General features: G+C 41.2%; 1 protein-coding gene across 2 annotated transcripts in view; it reads left to right on the top strand.

The window, feature by feature from the left end:
• LOC111157246 (dedicator of cytokinesis 11) overlaps nucleotides 1-14,391 on the top strand; it is a 189,506-nt gene that overhangs the window by 164,524 nt on the left and 10,591 nt on the right. For both annotated transcript variants that reach the window (XM_022518519.1, XM_022518520.1), the window contains 3 exons: nucleotides 4,438-4,560; nucleotides 7,747-7,860; nucleotides 8,534-8,680. In XM_022518519.1, the coding sequence (XP_022374227.1) occupies nucleotides 4,438-4,560; nucleotides 7,747-7,860; nucleotides 8,534-8,680 (384 nt within the window). The remainder of the gene's footprint in view (nucleotides 1-4,437; nucleotides 4,561-7,746; nucleotides 7,861-8,533; nucleotides 8,681-14,391) is intronic.

A 14,391-nucleotide genomic window follows, 5' to 3' on the forward strand; every position in this document is an offset into this window, starting at 1 on the left:
TATTTAATCTTATAAGAAATTGCCAAGAGTTTCTGAAAGTGGTTGGACCATTTTATACTTCCACCAGGAAAGGACGAGAGTTTCAGTTGCTCCCCATCCTCACCAACATCTGACGTGGCTAATCTTTCTTTTATTATTGCCATTCGAGTTGGTATCTCATTGAATTTTTAATTTATATTTTCCTTTTTTTTTTTTAAAGTAGTCTCCATGCTGGGCATGGAGCCCAACGCAGGGCTTGAACTCATGATCCTGAGATTTAAGACCTGAGCGAGTTGGACCCTTAACCTCCTGAGCCACCCAGGCACTCCATTGTGAACCAAAAATGTTCTGGTTTTAAGTTCTTTGTCAGATACATGTGCTGCAGATTTGTCTTTGATTTGTTTATTCATTTCTTAATTGAGTCTTTAATTGTGCCAAAAGTTTTGGTTTTGATGAAGTGCAACTTACCATTTTAGTGGTTTGTTCTTTTTATGTCTGGTCTGAGAAATCTTTGCTTACCTCAAGACTGCAAAGGTGTTGTCCTACCTTTTTTTTTTTTCAGATTTTATTTTTAAGTCATTTCTACACTCAACGTGGGGTTCAAACTCATAGCCCCAAGATCAAGAGTCACACGCTCCTCCGACGGAGCCAGCCAGGCACCCCCTTACCTTTTCTCCTATAAACTTTGTCTATACATGTTATATTTAGGTCTGTAATCTAGAATTCATTTTTGAGCCTGGAATCAGATAGAAGTCAAGGTCGAAGGCAGATAGTTAGATGGTTCACACCATATGGGGGAAAATGAAAAAATTTCCTTTCACCTGATTGAATTACTTTGGCACTTTGGTCAAATTTCAGTTCTTTAGGTATGCACAGCCTATTTCTGGACTCCATTCTGTAGCACTGACCTGTTTGTCCATCTTGATACGAATATCACACCATCTCGATTGCTCTAAGTTGGTAAGTCTTGAAATCTGATAGTGTTAGCCCTCCAGCTTTTTTTTTTCCCCCAAGTCATTTTGGCTAGTCTTCATCCTTTGAATTTCCATATAAAATTCAGAATCCTCTTCTCTAATTTCCTCAAAATCGCCTGCTGGAAGTTTTGGGGGCATTTTGTTACAATTATATATCAGTCCACGGAGAGTGATGTTTCGTGATTTTTCAGGACAGAAGTCTTTTGCTGGATTTATTGGTAGATGATTGATGTTTTGCTGCGACCGTAAATAGTATTGCTTGATTTCTTTCTCAGTTTGTTGTTGCTAGTATCTGTCCATTCGGTTGATTTTTGTATGTTCATCTTCCAATCTGCCGCCTCGCTAAATACGCGTATTTGTTTTAGGGGTTTGTGTACTCCCGAGGCTTTTCCGCCTACGCACTCATGTCATCTGCACACACAGGCGTTTTTACATTCACCAATCTAGATGCCTTTTCTCTCTTTGGGTTGCCTGGTTTCACTGGCCAGCACCTTCATCATGTCGAATTCAAGTGGTGAGAATGGACATTTTGACCGGTTCTCAAACTTACACGAGAAGAGTGTTCAGCCTGTAGGTTTCTCCCAGGTGCCCTTTATCAGACTGAAGAAGGTTCCTTCTAGTTCTTGTTTGCTGAGAGTTCTTTTTTAATATCATGAAGGGATGTTGAGTTTTTTCCAATGCTTTTTCTGTATCTATTGCTGGAGGCACAGTTTTCTCTTATCTCCTGCTTTGTTCTATTACCGTGAAATTTTTTTCCCATTATAAGCCAGCTTTACGTTTCTGCGACTCACTAGTTTGTAAGAGATTTTTAATTCTCCCAAAGTCCTTCCTTCCCGCCGTTGTTAGGAATTCTAATTTGGCTAGTGAATCTTAATATACATTTTTTCAAGTAGCAGCATTCGATGCCACTATACTAATGACTGAGGAAACCAATATGAATAAGATAATGTTACTACTCTTGAAAACTCGCAGCCCATTTGGAAAGTCACACAAAGATAATGGGCAAGTAGAGGGATATATATCCACCCAGTGAATTCTCAGAGCAGGATAAAAGGTATCTAGTGTTGAATAGGATAAAGGTATCTAGTGTTGAATAGGAGAAGGATCCCAGAAGAGGTGATATCTAAGCCGTCTTAAAGGGGTTAACCCCTGAAAGGGGAGTAAAGGGCGTCAGGCCCAGCATGGACAAAGGCACAGAGTGAGGGCCACACTGTGGTGCCCCAAACTTCTGGTAGCTCTTTGCTGTTGGAGCATAAAGTACAAGGCTGGGCACCATGAATGATGAGATTATAGAAGCGTCGGCTGGACTATTGCAAGCCTCTTGTGCCAGATGAAAGATCTTGTCCTTTGCTATGTGAATGAAGCGGCAGCCATCTTGAAATTCTAAGAAAGGGAGAGGGACGTGGTCTGGTTTGCCTTTGGAATCAGAAGCCTACAGCAGATAGATTTATAAGTAGTCAGGCTGGAGGCAGGAGGATCAGTGAGCAAAAAAATAATGCAGTCCTGAACCTTAGCAGTGTGTGTGGAAGTAGAGAGGAAGGGTCAGATTTAAGAAACATTTAAGAAGTTAGAGTGGCAGGGCGCCTGGGTGGCTCAGTGGGTTAAAGCCTCTGCCTTCGGCTCAGGTCATGATCCCAGGGTCCTGGGATCGAGCCCCACATCGGGCTGTCTGCTCAGCCTGAGGAGCCTGCTTCCTCCTCTCTCTCTGCCTACTTGTGATTTCTGTCAAATGAATAAATAAAATTAAAAAAAAAAAGTCAGACTGGCAGAAGTTGGCGACGAGCTGACGAGAGGATGAGTGGAGAGAGAGAGCGCACTGGGTCTCCAGGGCTGACATAATGGACCCACATGTATCGTCTCATAGCTCTAGCATCTAGAAGTCTGAAATTAGGGTGTCAGTAGGGCCATGTTCCCCTCTGACACTCTGGGGACAATCTTTCCTCGCCTCTTCCTAGCTGGTCTCTGGCATTCCTCGACTCCAGACTCTGCCTCTGTAGTCACATGGGGTCCTCCCCCGAGTCTCTGTCTTCTTGGGAGGATCCCAGCCATATTGGATTAAAGACCCACCCTACTCCAGTGTGATTGTGCCATAATTAATTATATCCTAGGTAACCCTATTTCCAAATAAGGTCACATTCTGAGGTAACTGGGGGTTAGGACTTCAGCATCTCTTTTCAAGGAACACCCTTGAACCCATCCCAGGGGTGGAGTCAAAATGACTCTTAAGTCTTCTAGCTAAGAGTTCATAGGGTGTTGTCCTTGGCTGAATAGGAAAAACACAAGTGAAAAAAAGTTTAGGAAGAAGCTGAGTTCAGAATTGCCTAAAGGGTATACAATAAGAGCCATTTTAGGGGCGCCTGGGTGGCTCAGTGGGTTAAGCCTCTGCCTTCGGCTCAGGTCGTGATCTCAGGGTCCTGGGAGATCGAGCCCTGCATCGGGCTCTCTGCTCAGCAGGGAGCCTGCTTCCCCCCCACCCTCTCTGCCTGCCTCTCTGCCTGCTTGTGATCTCTGTCTGTCAAATAAATAAAATTAAAATCTTAAAAAAAAAAAAGAAGAGCCATTTTAGCATTCAGTTCTGCAAATCTCAAGAGCGTCTTATCTCTTCAAGAGAGAAACAAACTTGTTAAGACTTCTGGCTAGCCGGGGTAATGGGCTTCATCTTTTCATTGTTGAGAACATGAGATGGTCATAAAATTATTTGTTGCAACTGTTATTTTATGGCAAGGTCAGATATCTCTATCTTGAGCTATTATCCTCTCATCTTCCCCCAATTTTAGGGCCAACAGTCAGGAAGGAAGCATTCTTTACCAAAATCACTTCATTTTCATAAACACTCATATCGCTCCCACAAGAGCTTGAAAGTTGTCAAATCTTCTTTTTTTTTTAATTCAATTACATTTTTTTTTCAGTGTTCCAAAATTCGTTGTTTATAGACCACACCCAGTGCTCCATGCAATACGTGCCCCCCTTAATACCCACCACCAGGCTCACCCAACCCCCACCCCCCCTCCAAAACCCTCAGTTTGTTTCTCAGAGTCCACAGTCTCTCAGATCTTCTCAAGACTCTGTTATATTATGCGTAAATACAGCTTCAGTATAAAAAAGAAACAACATTCAGAGGCTTAGTGGGATTTATCCCATCAGACCTTCATTCATTCTCCAGTTGGAACAAATAAAGCATCCCCTTTTAAAGATACCCTTTCTTAGTGGGTGACACTTTTAAGTACAGTTAACATCTTCATTGTGTGAGTAAATGAAATAAATAGGTACGCTTCACTATTGTCAGGGATTACTTTCATATTTTTGAGAAGGGTTTCCATTTCAAGTATTTCAAGTATTTGATTTAAAAAGTAGAGTTGCATAAGCCCTGTGCCTTCGGTGCACGTTCTGTTTGTTCTGTGTGTACTTGAAATGGCTCAGAATTTATTTGCCCAGAACCCTCAAACCATCTCTAATTCCTGATTGCGTTTTGCTCTTAATGCAGGAAGTGTTGCTGGAATTGCTAGAACAGTGTGTGGATGGCTTATGGAAAGCAGAACGTTACGAAGTAATTTCTGAGATTTCCAAGTTGATCATTCCAATTTATGAGAAACGTCGTGAATTTGAGGTAGGTCATTTAAGCATGGGCATCATTGGCCTCAACTATGTTTTGGGGGAAAAAAACAGTCATGTAGTTATGTCACTATCCCTCTACTATGCATCCTCCGAAAACTAGAAGGTTCGTTATATTAGGGCATTTGTATTTTATTATAGAATATAGATACTTAACTGTGTCGTTTTGAAATATTTGTCTAATTTGAAAGTTCCTGTCCTTCAAAATCCTGTGAAATCCTAAAATGAGAATCCGACTTTACATTCATAGAGATTTGCCAAAGGAAATTAAGGGTAAAACATGCAGAATATAAGTTTAAATTTCGATTATATAAGTGGTTCTTAAAACATTTTAATTTAGCAGTTCCCCCCCTTTCCCCTCAGGACGTAAAAAATTCAGTGTTGTCTTCACCAAACCTTCACTCAAAAAAGCTTCTGAATTTCCCTGTTGCCCTGAGAAGAGGCATAAGCCTAGCCTATTCTTTTCAGTTCGATGGGGAGACTAAAGGTTCTGACAGCTGACCTGGGGGATGTAATTAAGACACTAGGAATAGTCCTACCATGAGCAGTTTTTCCAATTTAGTCTGCCAGCCAAAGCTGTTGATAAAGGGTAATTAATAAAGACTAGTAGTGGGGCACCTGGGTGGCTCAGTCAGTTATGGATCTGACTTTGGCTCGGGTCGTGATCTCAGGGTCCTGGGATCGAGCCCCATGTCAGGCTCTCTGCTTGGTGGGGAGCCTGCTTCTCCCTCTTACTCTCCCTCTGTGTTCTCCCTTTCTCTCTCTTTCTCTCGAATAAAGAAATAAAATCTTTTAAAAAAGAAGAAAAGAAATGACATTGCTCCTTTCATCAAAGCATTACATCCTAAGACCCTTTGTAAAATGTCTGTAGTACCAGGGCACCTGGGTGGCTCAGTCATTAAGTGTCTGCCTTCAGCTCAGGTCATGATCCCAGGGTCCTGGGATCAAGCCCCACATTGGGCTCCCTGCTCCGTGGGAGGCCTGCTTCTCCCTCCCCCACTCCCCCTACTTGTGTTCCCTCTCTCACTGTCTCTCTCTCTCTCTGTCAAATAAATAAAATCTTTTTTTTAAAAAATGTCCGTAGTACCTACTTTCATACTAGCTTGAAAATAAGGCTACTAGAAACCCAGGGAGCATTTTGCTGCTTGGTCAACTAATAGGGAAGAAAGAAAAATGTATCTTCTTTACACATGAAAGGAAATGATATTTTCTGTAGGGACACTACTCCTGTTTCCTTAGAGGCTTGTAAAGGTCTGTGCAGAACCCCTGACGTTCTAACATGAGATGTAGGCATTGTTTCTAGGACACCGGTATGTAATTTTTCTCTGTATATTTATGGGATGGGCTGAAAAGTGTCAAGAGATAGCAGCCATAAAGATAGGGAAAATTTCCCTCCAGTTGAGCTCAACTGTTTCTGTGCCCCCCTTTTCTGTTGAGGTGAAATTCACAGAACATGCAATTAACCACTTGAAAGTGTACAGTTCAGGATCAACGAGTGCATCTGTGATGCTCGGACCCCACCACCTCTCTCTAGTCCCCAAACATTCTCACGGTCCCAGAAAAAAAACCCCACCCACTAAGTAATCACTCTCCACCTCACCTGCCATTCCCTGGTAATCACTGATCTGCTTTCTGTCGCTCTTGGATTTGCCTATTCTGGATGTGTCATCAAAAGGGATTAATGAAGATGTGACCTTTTGTGTCTGGCTTCTTTCACTTACCATGATACTTAAAAGGTCATCCAAGTCGTAGTGTGGATCAGGACTTCATTCCTTTTTATGGCAGAATGATTTTCCATCGCGTGGCTATGCCACAGTTTGTTTATTTGTGTATCCTGTGGCAGACATTTGTGTTTTCGCCTTTTGGCTGTAATAAATAGTTGCTGTTACAGACATTCGTTTCTGTGTGGCCATATGTTTTCATTAATCTTGAGTATATACCTAGGAATGGAATTGCCAGGTTTCATGGGATAATTCTTTGTTTAACCTTTTGAGTAACCACCAAACTGCTTTCCCTTTTACCTTCCCACCGGCAAAGCATACATTCCGCATTCTGAACAATGCTTGTTACTTTGGGTTTTTCGTTAGAGCTGTGAAGCAGACATGAAATGTTATACCATTGTGATATTTGGTTTGTATTTCCTTACGGCCAATGATTTTGAGCATCTTTTTGTGTGCTTCTTCTCTGGAGAAATGTCTATTTAAGACCTTCGCCCACTTTTAAATTGGGTTGTTGGTCTTTTGTTGTTGAGTTGTGAGGGTTATTTTTGGTTAAGGTTTTTTTTAAAAGATTTTTATTGAGAGAGAGAGCACGAGTGCAAGTGGAGGGAGGGGTAGAGGGAGAGGGAGAAGCAGATTCCCCTCTGAGCTCGGAGCCTGACAAGGGACTCAATCTCATGACCCTGAGATCATGACCCGAGCGGAAATCAAGAGTTGGATGCCCAACCGACTGAGCCATCCAGGTGCCCCTGAGAGTTCTTATATTTTCTGATAGTAAACCCTTATCAGATCTGTAACTGGCAAATATTTTTTTCCCATTCTATAAGTTGTCTTTTTACGTTCTTAATGTTCTTTGCACAACATGCTCCCTTTTTCTGGGTGTACAGATGAAAATGTTCTTTGAAAACTTCTGTAAGCTTGTGTAAACCCAGTCCTCACTGAGGCGTATACTCTTATTTATATATATATACTCTTTATATATATATATACATATATATATTTTATATATATACTTATATATATACTCTTTATATATATACTTTATATATATACTCTTATTTTTATATCTGCATTTTTTATTTTAATTTAAAATTTTAAGATTTTTATTTATTTGAGAGAGAGAGCATGCATGATGGGGAGGGGCAGAGGGCAGAAGGAGAAGCAGACTCCCCTCTGAGTGGGGAACCCAACACAGGACTCAATCCCATGACCCTGAGATCATGACCTGAGCCTAAGGCAGATGCTTAAATGACTGAGCCACCCAGACGCCCCTCTGCCCTTAGACTTAACATGGTTGAAGAATTTTGTCTAATTGTGACAAAGGGTCAGGGATCCCAACAAAACCATTTTGAAAAGGAAATAGGGTTGCTTCCCCAAACCTCCCCCTCCACCCCATGCATGTGTCTTAACCATTTAGTAATGAACCAAAAGACAAAGCTGATTTGTATATTCTCCTTTTTCAGAAACTTACTCAAGTTTATAGAACTCTTCATGGAGCTTACACAAAAGTTCTAGAGGTTATGCATACAAAAAAGAGACTTTTAGGGACTTTCTTCAGGGTTGCCTTTTATGGCCAAGTAAGTATACTTCCGCTTATGAAGTTTTTCTTTTTAAATATTCACCTTTGAATTACTAGATTGCTACAGCAGCGAGTACTGGTTCTTGGAGTCTGTCTAGGTAGAGGGTGGATCACAGCAGCCAGAAGCCTCTGTGAGTGTAAAGTTCACTTTGGTGTCCATATCTGAATCCATTAATTCAGAGTACAACATGGAAGATTTGAATTTTTCCCTCGGTTTCATTTTCTGTTGAACTTCTTAAAGTGTATATTTAATATCTATTATATTAATTATATATTATATAGTATATATAATTGTATATAAATATTATATATTATACAAATATGCAATAAATATATTAATATTAAGTATTAATAAATATATTTATATATAAATATATATTATATTGATATCTATTATATTTAATATCTGCAAGCTTTCAAATAAACAGGGAAGTGTGACAGGGAATGAGAAAAACCGTAGTGGGGAAATCTTCAGGCCAAGGATATGTCCCTGTGATGGCGAATTTGATAACTCTAGTTATTCGAAATTAAAAGAGTGAATACACGCCACGTGGCTCTCAGTGCTATTGAAAACGTATTTCAAATATATTATTGCCAGTTACGTTGTGCGCTGTCTTTAAGTGCTCTGCTTGCTCCGGCTATCAGTGATCGTGTGTTTCACTCTACAATAGTCTTTCTTTGAAGAAGAAGATGGGAAGGAGTACATCTATAAAGAACCTAAACTCACCGGCCTCTCGGAGATTTCCCTGAGACTCGTGAAACTTTATGGCGAAAAATTTGGCACAGAGAATGTTAAAATAATTCAGGATTCTGACAAGGTAACGTATACCCTGCGTTTCGAAATCAGTGTTTGTGAGTTCCAAACGTGGTACCCTGCTGGCTTTTTCCTTTTTTAGTTGGCGGGCGAGAAGTATGGAAATAGAGCCTGTCCAGACAGTGAAAGAAAGGATGGGGGTTTTTTGGAGTCAGAGAGAGCAGGATTCAAATCTCCATTCACCAATCTCTCTCTCTTTTTTTTTGAAGATTTGTATTTATTTAAGAGAGAGAGCATGAGAAAGAGGTTACGAGCAGGAGGGCAGCGTAGAGGGGGAAGCAGGCTCCCTGCCTAGGCTCCATCCCAGGACCCTGGGATCATGACCTGAGCCAAAGGCAGACGCTTCACCGACTGAGCCACCCAGTTGCCCCAAATCTCCATTCTCTTGCCATCTGCTAGCTACGTGACCACAGGGAAGTTACTTAACTTCTCTGTGCCTCATTTTTCTCATTACAAAGTGGAGAGAATACCCATGCCTTTAGTGCATTTCCTTCAAGCTGTCCTTAGTTTAGTAGTTACATGTGCAATGAAGTACATTTAAGAGCGATCCCTTGGGCTTGCTCTAAAAGTTACCCATCCCACCAGGCCCTGGCAGGCCAGGATGAAAAAGGTTCCAGCAAGAAGGCCTCTTCCCCAGAGATGCATCCTTTCCCAGAGGCGACATCTGAGGAAAGCACTGTAGGAATGCCTGTTCTTAGTCGCCATAGATGTGCCCAGAATGAGAGCCGGTTGTTAGGGCAGGAGGGACCTACCCAGCGCGGGATCTGCAGGCCACAGTGATACTTACTGAGCGACGAGGATGCAGGTGACCTAGCAGCTAGTAGGCAATGTCAGAGCAAAAAGCTCACGGCCATGGTAAAGACCCTTCACGGCCCGTCATGAAAACGCTCTCGGCTTTGGAGACTCACCTCCCGTGGAGATGGTTTTACCTTGACTCTACGCCTGAGACATTTTAAAAGCAGATCTGCCAGGAGGTTCCACGTTCACTAACATTTGACACCACCCCTCTACTTCCTTCTTCATCAGTGTCACTATTTTGTGGTGTTTTATTCAGTTAAGACAATGGAAGATTTTATCTCCCTATATCCAGATAGTCTCGGGCTCGTTGCCGCACAACTGTTACTATAAATGGGAAGTTAATGGAAAGTCAGGCTTCCTGAACAACACGCAGTTTTTCTGCCTCACTTTGCCTCTGAAAACCTGGTGAGCCAGCCCTAGGGACAAACCACTCTCAGGCAGTTGGACTGCTAACATTATGTTACGCACAATATGTGAGTCATTCTCCATTGACGACAGACATCATAAGCAGTTGCTACTTTGAAAGTCCTTATTTCTGTCTTGATGTGTGCAAGTAAAGATTAAAAACACTCTTGTACCTTGCCAAAGAACAAAATCTGCTTAAGAGCACAGACAGTTCGAAGAGCTGTTTGGCAATATTTTCCAATATTTTAAACGTACGTTTCTTTGGACACAATCATTTCACGTTTAAAGGTTGTTGTTTTTTTTTAAAGGTAGGGAGGAGGACAGAGGGAGAGAGACTCTGAAGCTGGCTCCACACCCACAGGATGGAGCCCAGCCCGGGGCTTGATGTCACAACCCTGAGATCATGACCTGAGCCAAAATCAAGAGTCAGGTGCTTAATGCACTGAGCCACCCAGGAGCCCTTGAGTGTTTAAGATTTTATCCTGTAGGCATACACTACCAGAAAGATGGATGATCAAAGGTGTTCATGGTTGCAAAGTTTATAGAGCAAGCTGGAAGCAATCTAAATGTCCATATGGCTAAAGAACTGGTATTACCCACAAAATGGATATCGTGACCTATGCGTTAAAAAAAATTCACATAGATTTATTTAGAAGTGTCGATTTGAACCTGTCAAGATATATTCTTGAGCAGGGAAAAAAGTGAGGTGCAGGAAATCATGGCTAGGATGATCACATTGGTGTAAAAAATGATGTTCACAATAACTTGTGTATTCTTGAGAAATATCTGGAATGAGACACACAAAATGGTTAACCTTGCCTACCCCTGAGGAGAGGGACTAGGGTCTTACACAGCAAGAAATTGTTGACTTTTCGTGGATACCCTTATGTATGGTTTGAACTTTTTACCATATACATATTTTACTTTTATAAGGTTAAAATAAGGCTTGACCTCTTTTTTTTTTTTAATTTCCCTTCTGTATTTTGTCTTAGCTTGGGTAATTACCTCAACCATCTCCTGAGGTCTCTTAGAAAAGATCTAACTTTTTTTTTTTTTTCCGAGTCTAGTTGACACGCAATGTTACATTTGTTTCAGGTACACAACATAGTGATTCAACAAGTTTATGCCTTAATGCCATGCTTAAGTGCAACTCCCACCTGTCACCACTATTACAGTGTCATTAACTGTATTCCCCATGCTGTGCCTTTTATTCCCATGACCTATTCATTCCATAACTGGAAGCCTGTACCTCCCCCTCTCCTTCACCCATTTTGCGCATGCCCCCCTTGCCCCCACTCTGGCAACCACCAGTTTGTTGTTTTTTTTTTTTTTTTTAAGATTGATCGATTGATTTGAGAGAATGAGAGAACACAGAGGGAGTGGGAAAGACAGACTCCCCACCGAACAAGGAGCCGGACCCGGGGCTCGATCTCAGCACCCAGGATCATGACCTGAGCCAAAGGCAAACACTTAACTGACTGAGCCACCCGGGCATCCCCAGTTTGTTCTCTGTAGAGAAATCTAGCTAGTGACTGGGAGAGAAAAGAAGGTTAAGGTTTCTGGAGCTAGGCTTTTAGATTTTCACATAAGATCAAATAGAATGGGTTTGGAGAAGTTAAAAGATGCTAAGAAACTTTCTGTCCCCTGGCTGTCCTCCTGTATCTGCTGAGGAAAAAAAAAAAAAGGATACAGAGACTGCTCCCCGAGAGGTTTTTGTTGTCTTTTCATTTGTTTGTTTCCATTTTTGTTTTCCACACCAAACACGAAAAAGGACTATCATCAGTTGCAATAACATTGACAAAGCCACCAACAGCAAAGGCCCAGGTCAAATTGAACTGGGAAAACACTGAAAGAAGAGCCTGGGCATAGCGTCGGGTGAATGGGGAGACTGATGGAGGGGAGGGTATCTAGGGCCTGCAGACAACTGTCCAGCAGGGACCGCTCTGAGATTTGCCTCTGGCAGCGTAGCTTCTTAACATGGGATTTAAGCTTTTCACGAAATGGTCCATAACCACCGTAGGTTATGCCTCTGGAAGAGAACCATTCTGCTTTCCTGTGGTCCCTTTGGAGGACCAGAGGACCCAAGATAGGACTAGTGTCATCAAGCATGCCCACTCTCACCATGTCAGTCACTGCTTCTGGATGTACAAGTGGGAAAGCTTTCCTGTAGGATAGTTGTGTCATGTATATCAAAATCCTTGCTACCATGTAAATCCTTTAAGGAAGCCGCTTCTAGGAATTGATGCTGCAGAATAAATCCGAAAATAATGCTCATAGTTTTAGATGCAAGGATGTCCCTCGGAGCATTGTTTGCAATGGCAAAATGTTGAGAAACAATCTAAGACTCTGTTGATAAGGGACTGATCCAGTAAATCGTGTCTATCCATATATCCATTAAAAGTCATGTTAATGAGCGGGGCGCCTGGGTGGCGCCGTCAGTTAAGCATCTGCCTTCGGCTTGGGTTGAGATCATGCAGTCCCAGGATCGAGCCCCACATCGGGCTTCCTGCTCAGCGGGGAGGCTGCTTCTCCCTCTCCCCCTGCCTCCCCTTCAGCTTGGGCTCACTCACACTCTCTCTCAAATAAAGTCTTTTTTTTTAAAAAAGTCATGCTAATGACCATATAGAACTATAATAACTAAAATACGTTTTTTGTTACACATACACAGAACTTTCTTAATTTGACCATTTTTATGTGCAGAGTTCAGTGGTGCTTACAGCGCCATGTTGGAAGGAAGCAGCAAAAGTGGACATCCTTGCTTTGTTCCTAATCTTAGAGGAAAGGCTTTCAGCCTTTCAGCATTGAGTATAATGTTCACTGTGGGTTTCTCCTAGGGGCCCTTGATTAGATTGTGGAAATTCCCTCTGTTCCTGGTTTATTGAGTATTTTTATTATGAGAGATGCTGAGTTTTGTCAGATGCTTTTCCTGCATCAATTGAGATGTTCATGTAGGGTTTTTTCCCCCTTTATTCTGTTTATGTGGTATATTACCTTGATTGATGTTCATATGTTGAACCGTCCTTGCATTCCAGGAATAAATCCTACTTGGTCATGGCATATAATTCTTTTAATATGCTACTGAATTCTCTTTACCAGTATTCTGTTGAGGATTTTACATCATAAGGGATATTGGTATAGGGTTTTTTTGGTACTATCTTTGGCTTTGGTTTCAGAGTAATGCTGACATTATAGAATGAGTCAGGGTGTAATCCCTCCTCTTCAGTTTTTCAGAAGAGTTTGAGAAGGGTTGAGGTTAGTTCTTCTTTAAGTGTTTTGTAGACTTCACCAGTGAAGACATCAGGTCCAGAGATTTTTCTTCATCAGAAATTTTTTTTAAGATTTTATTTGTTTGTTTGTTGGTTTGTTTGTTTATTAGAGAGAGAAAGGGAGCAGACGGGACGGGACAGAGGGAGAGAATCTCAAGCAAACTCTACACTGAACGTGGAGTCTGACATGGGGCTCAGACCCATGACCCCGAGATCGTGACCTGAGCCAAAATCAAGAGTCAGACACTCAACTGACTGAGCCATGCAGGTGCCCCAGAAATTTTTTTTTTTTTAGGTAGCCTCCATACCCAGCACGGAGCTGACATGGGGCTCAAACTCACAACCCTGAGATTAAGACCTGAGCTGAAATCAAGAGTCAGTTGCCCAACTGACTGAGCCACCCAGGGGCTCCCATCAGAAAATTTTTGATTACTGATTCAGTCTCCTTACTAGCTATAGAGCTATTCAGATTTTTCCTTTTTTTTTCATGGTTTAGTCTTTGTAGGCTTTGTGTTTCTAGGAATTTGTTCATTTCATCTGGGTTATTTAATTTGTTGGCATTCAGTTCTCATAGTACTCTCCTATAATCCTTTTTATTTCTATAGAATTGGTAGTAATGTAATTTTCATTCCTGATTTTAGTAGTTTTGATTGTTCTTTTTTTATATTAGTCTTTCTAATTAAAGGTTGTCAATTTCAGTGACTTTTCAAAGAACCAAACTTTGGTTTCATTGCTTTTCTCTATTTTTCTATTCTCTATTTCATTTACCTCTGCTTAATCTTTATTTCCTTCCTTCTGCTAGCTTTGGGTTTAGTTCCTCTCTTTCTAGTTCCTTAAGTTGTAAAATTATGTTGTTGAATTGAGATCTTTCCCATTTTTTAATGTTGTGTTTATCACTATAAATCTCCTACTTAACACTGCTTTTGCTGTCCTATAAACTTTCCTTTATCTCTAAGGATGTTCTAATTTCCTTTTTGATTTTTTCTCTTTGAATCTTTGATTTTTTAAGTGTTTAGTCTCCACAGATATATAAATTTTCCATTTTTACTTGTTATTAATTTTTAACTTTATCTCATTGTGATTAGAGAAGATACTTTGTATGATATCTGTCTTTTTAAATCTTTTGAGACTTAATTTGTGACCTAACATGCCATCCATCCTGGAAAATGTCCCATGTGCACTTGAGAAGAAAGCATATTGTTGTTGGGTAGAGTAGTCTGTATATGTCTGTGAGATGTAATTGGTT

Source organism: Enhydra lutris, unplaced genomic scaffold (genome assembly GCF_002288905.1).
Source record: "Enhydra lutris kenyoni isolate GAN:26980312 unplaced genomic scaffold, ASM228890v2 scaffoldscaffold53, whole genome shotgun sequence".
Taxonomy (NCBI): Eukaryota; Metazoa; Chordata; class Mammalia; order Carnivora; family Mustelidae; genus Enhydra; species Enhydra lutris.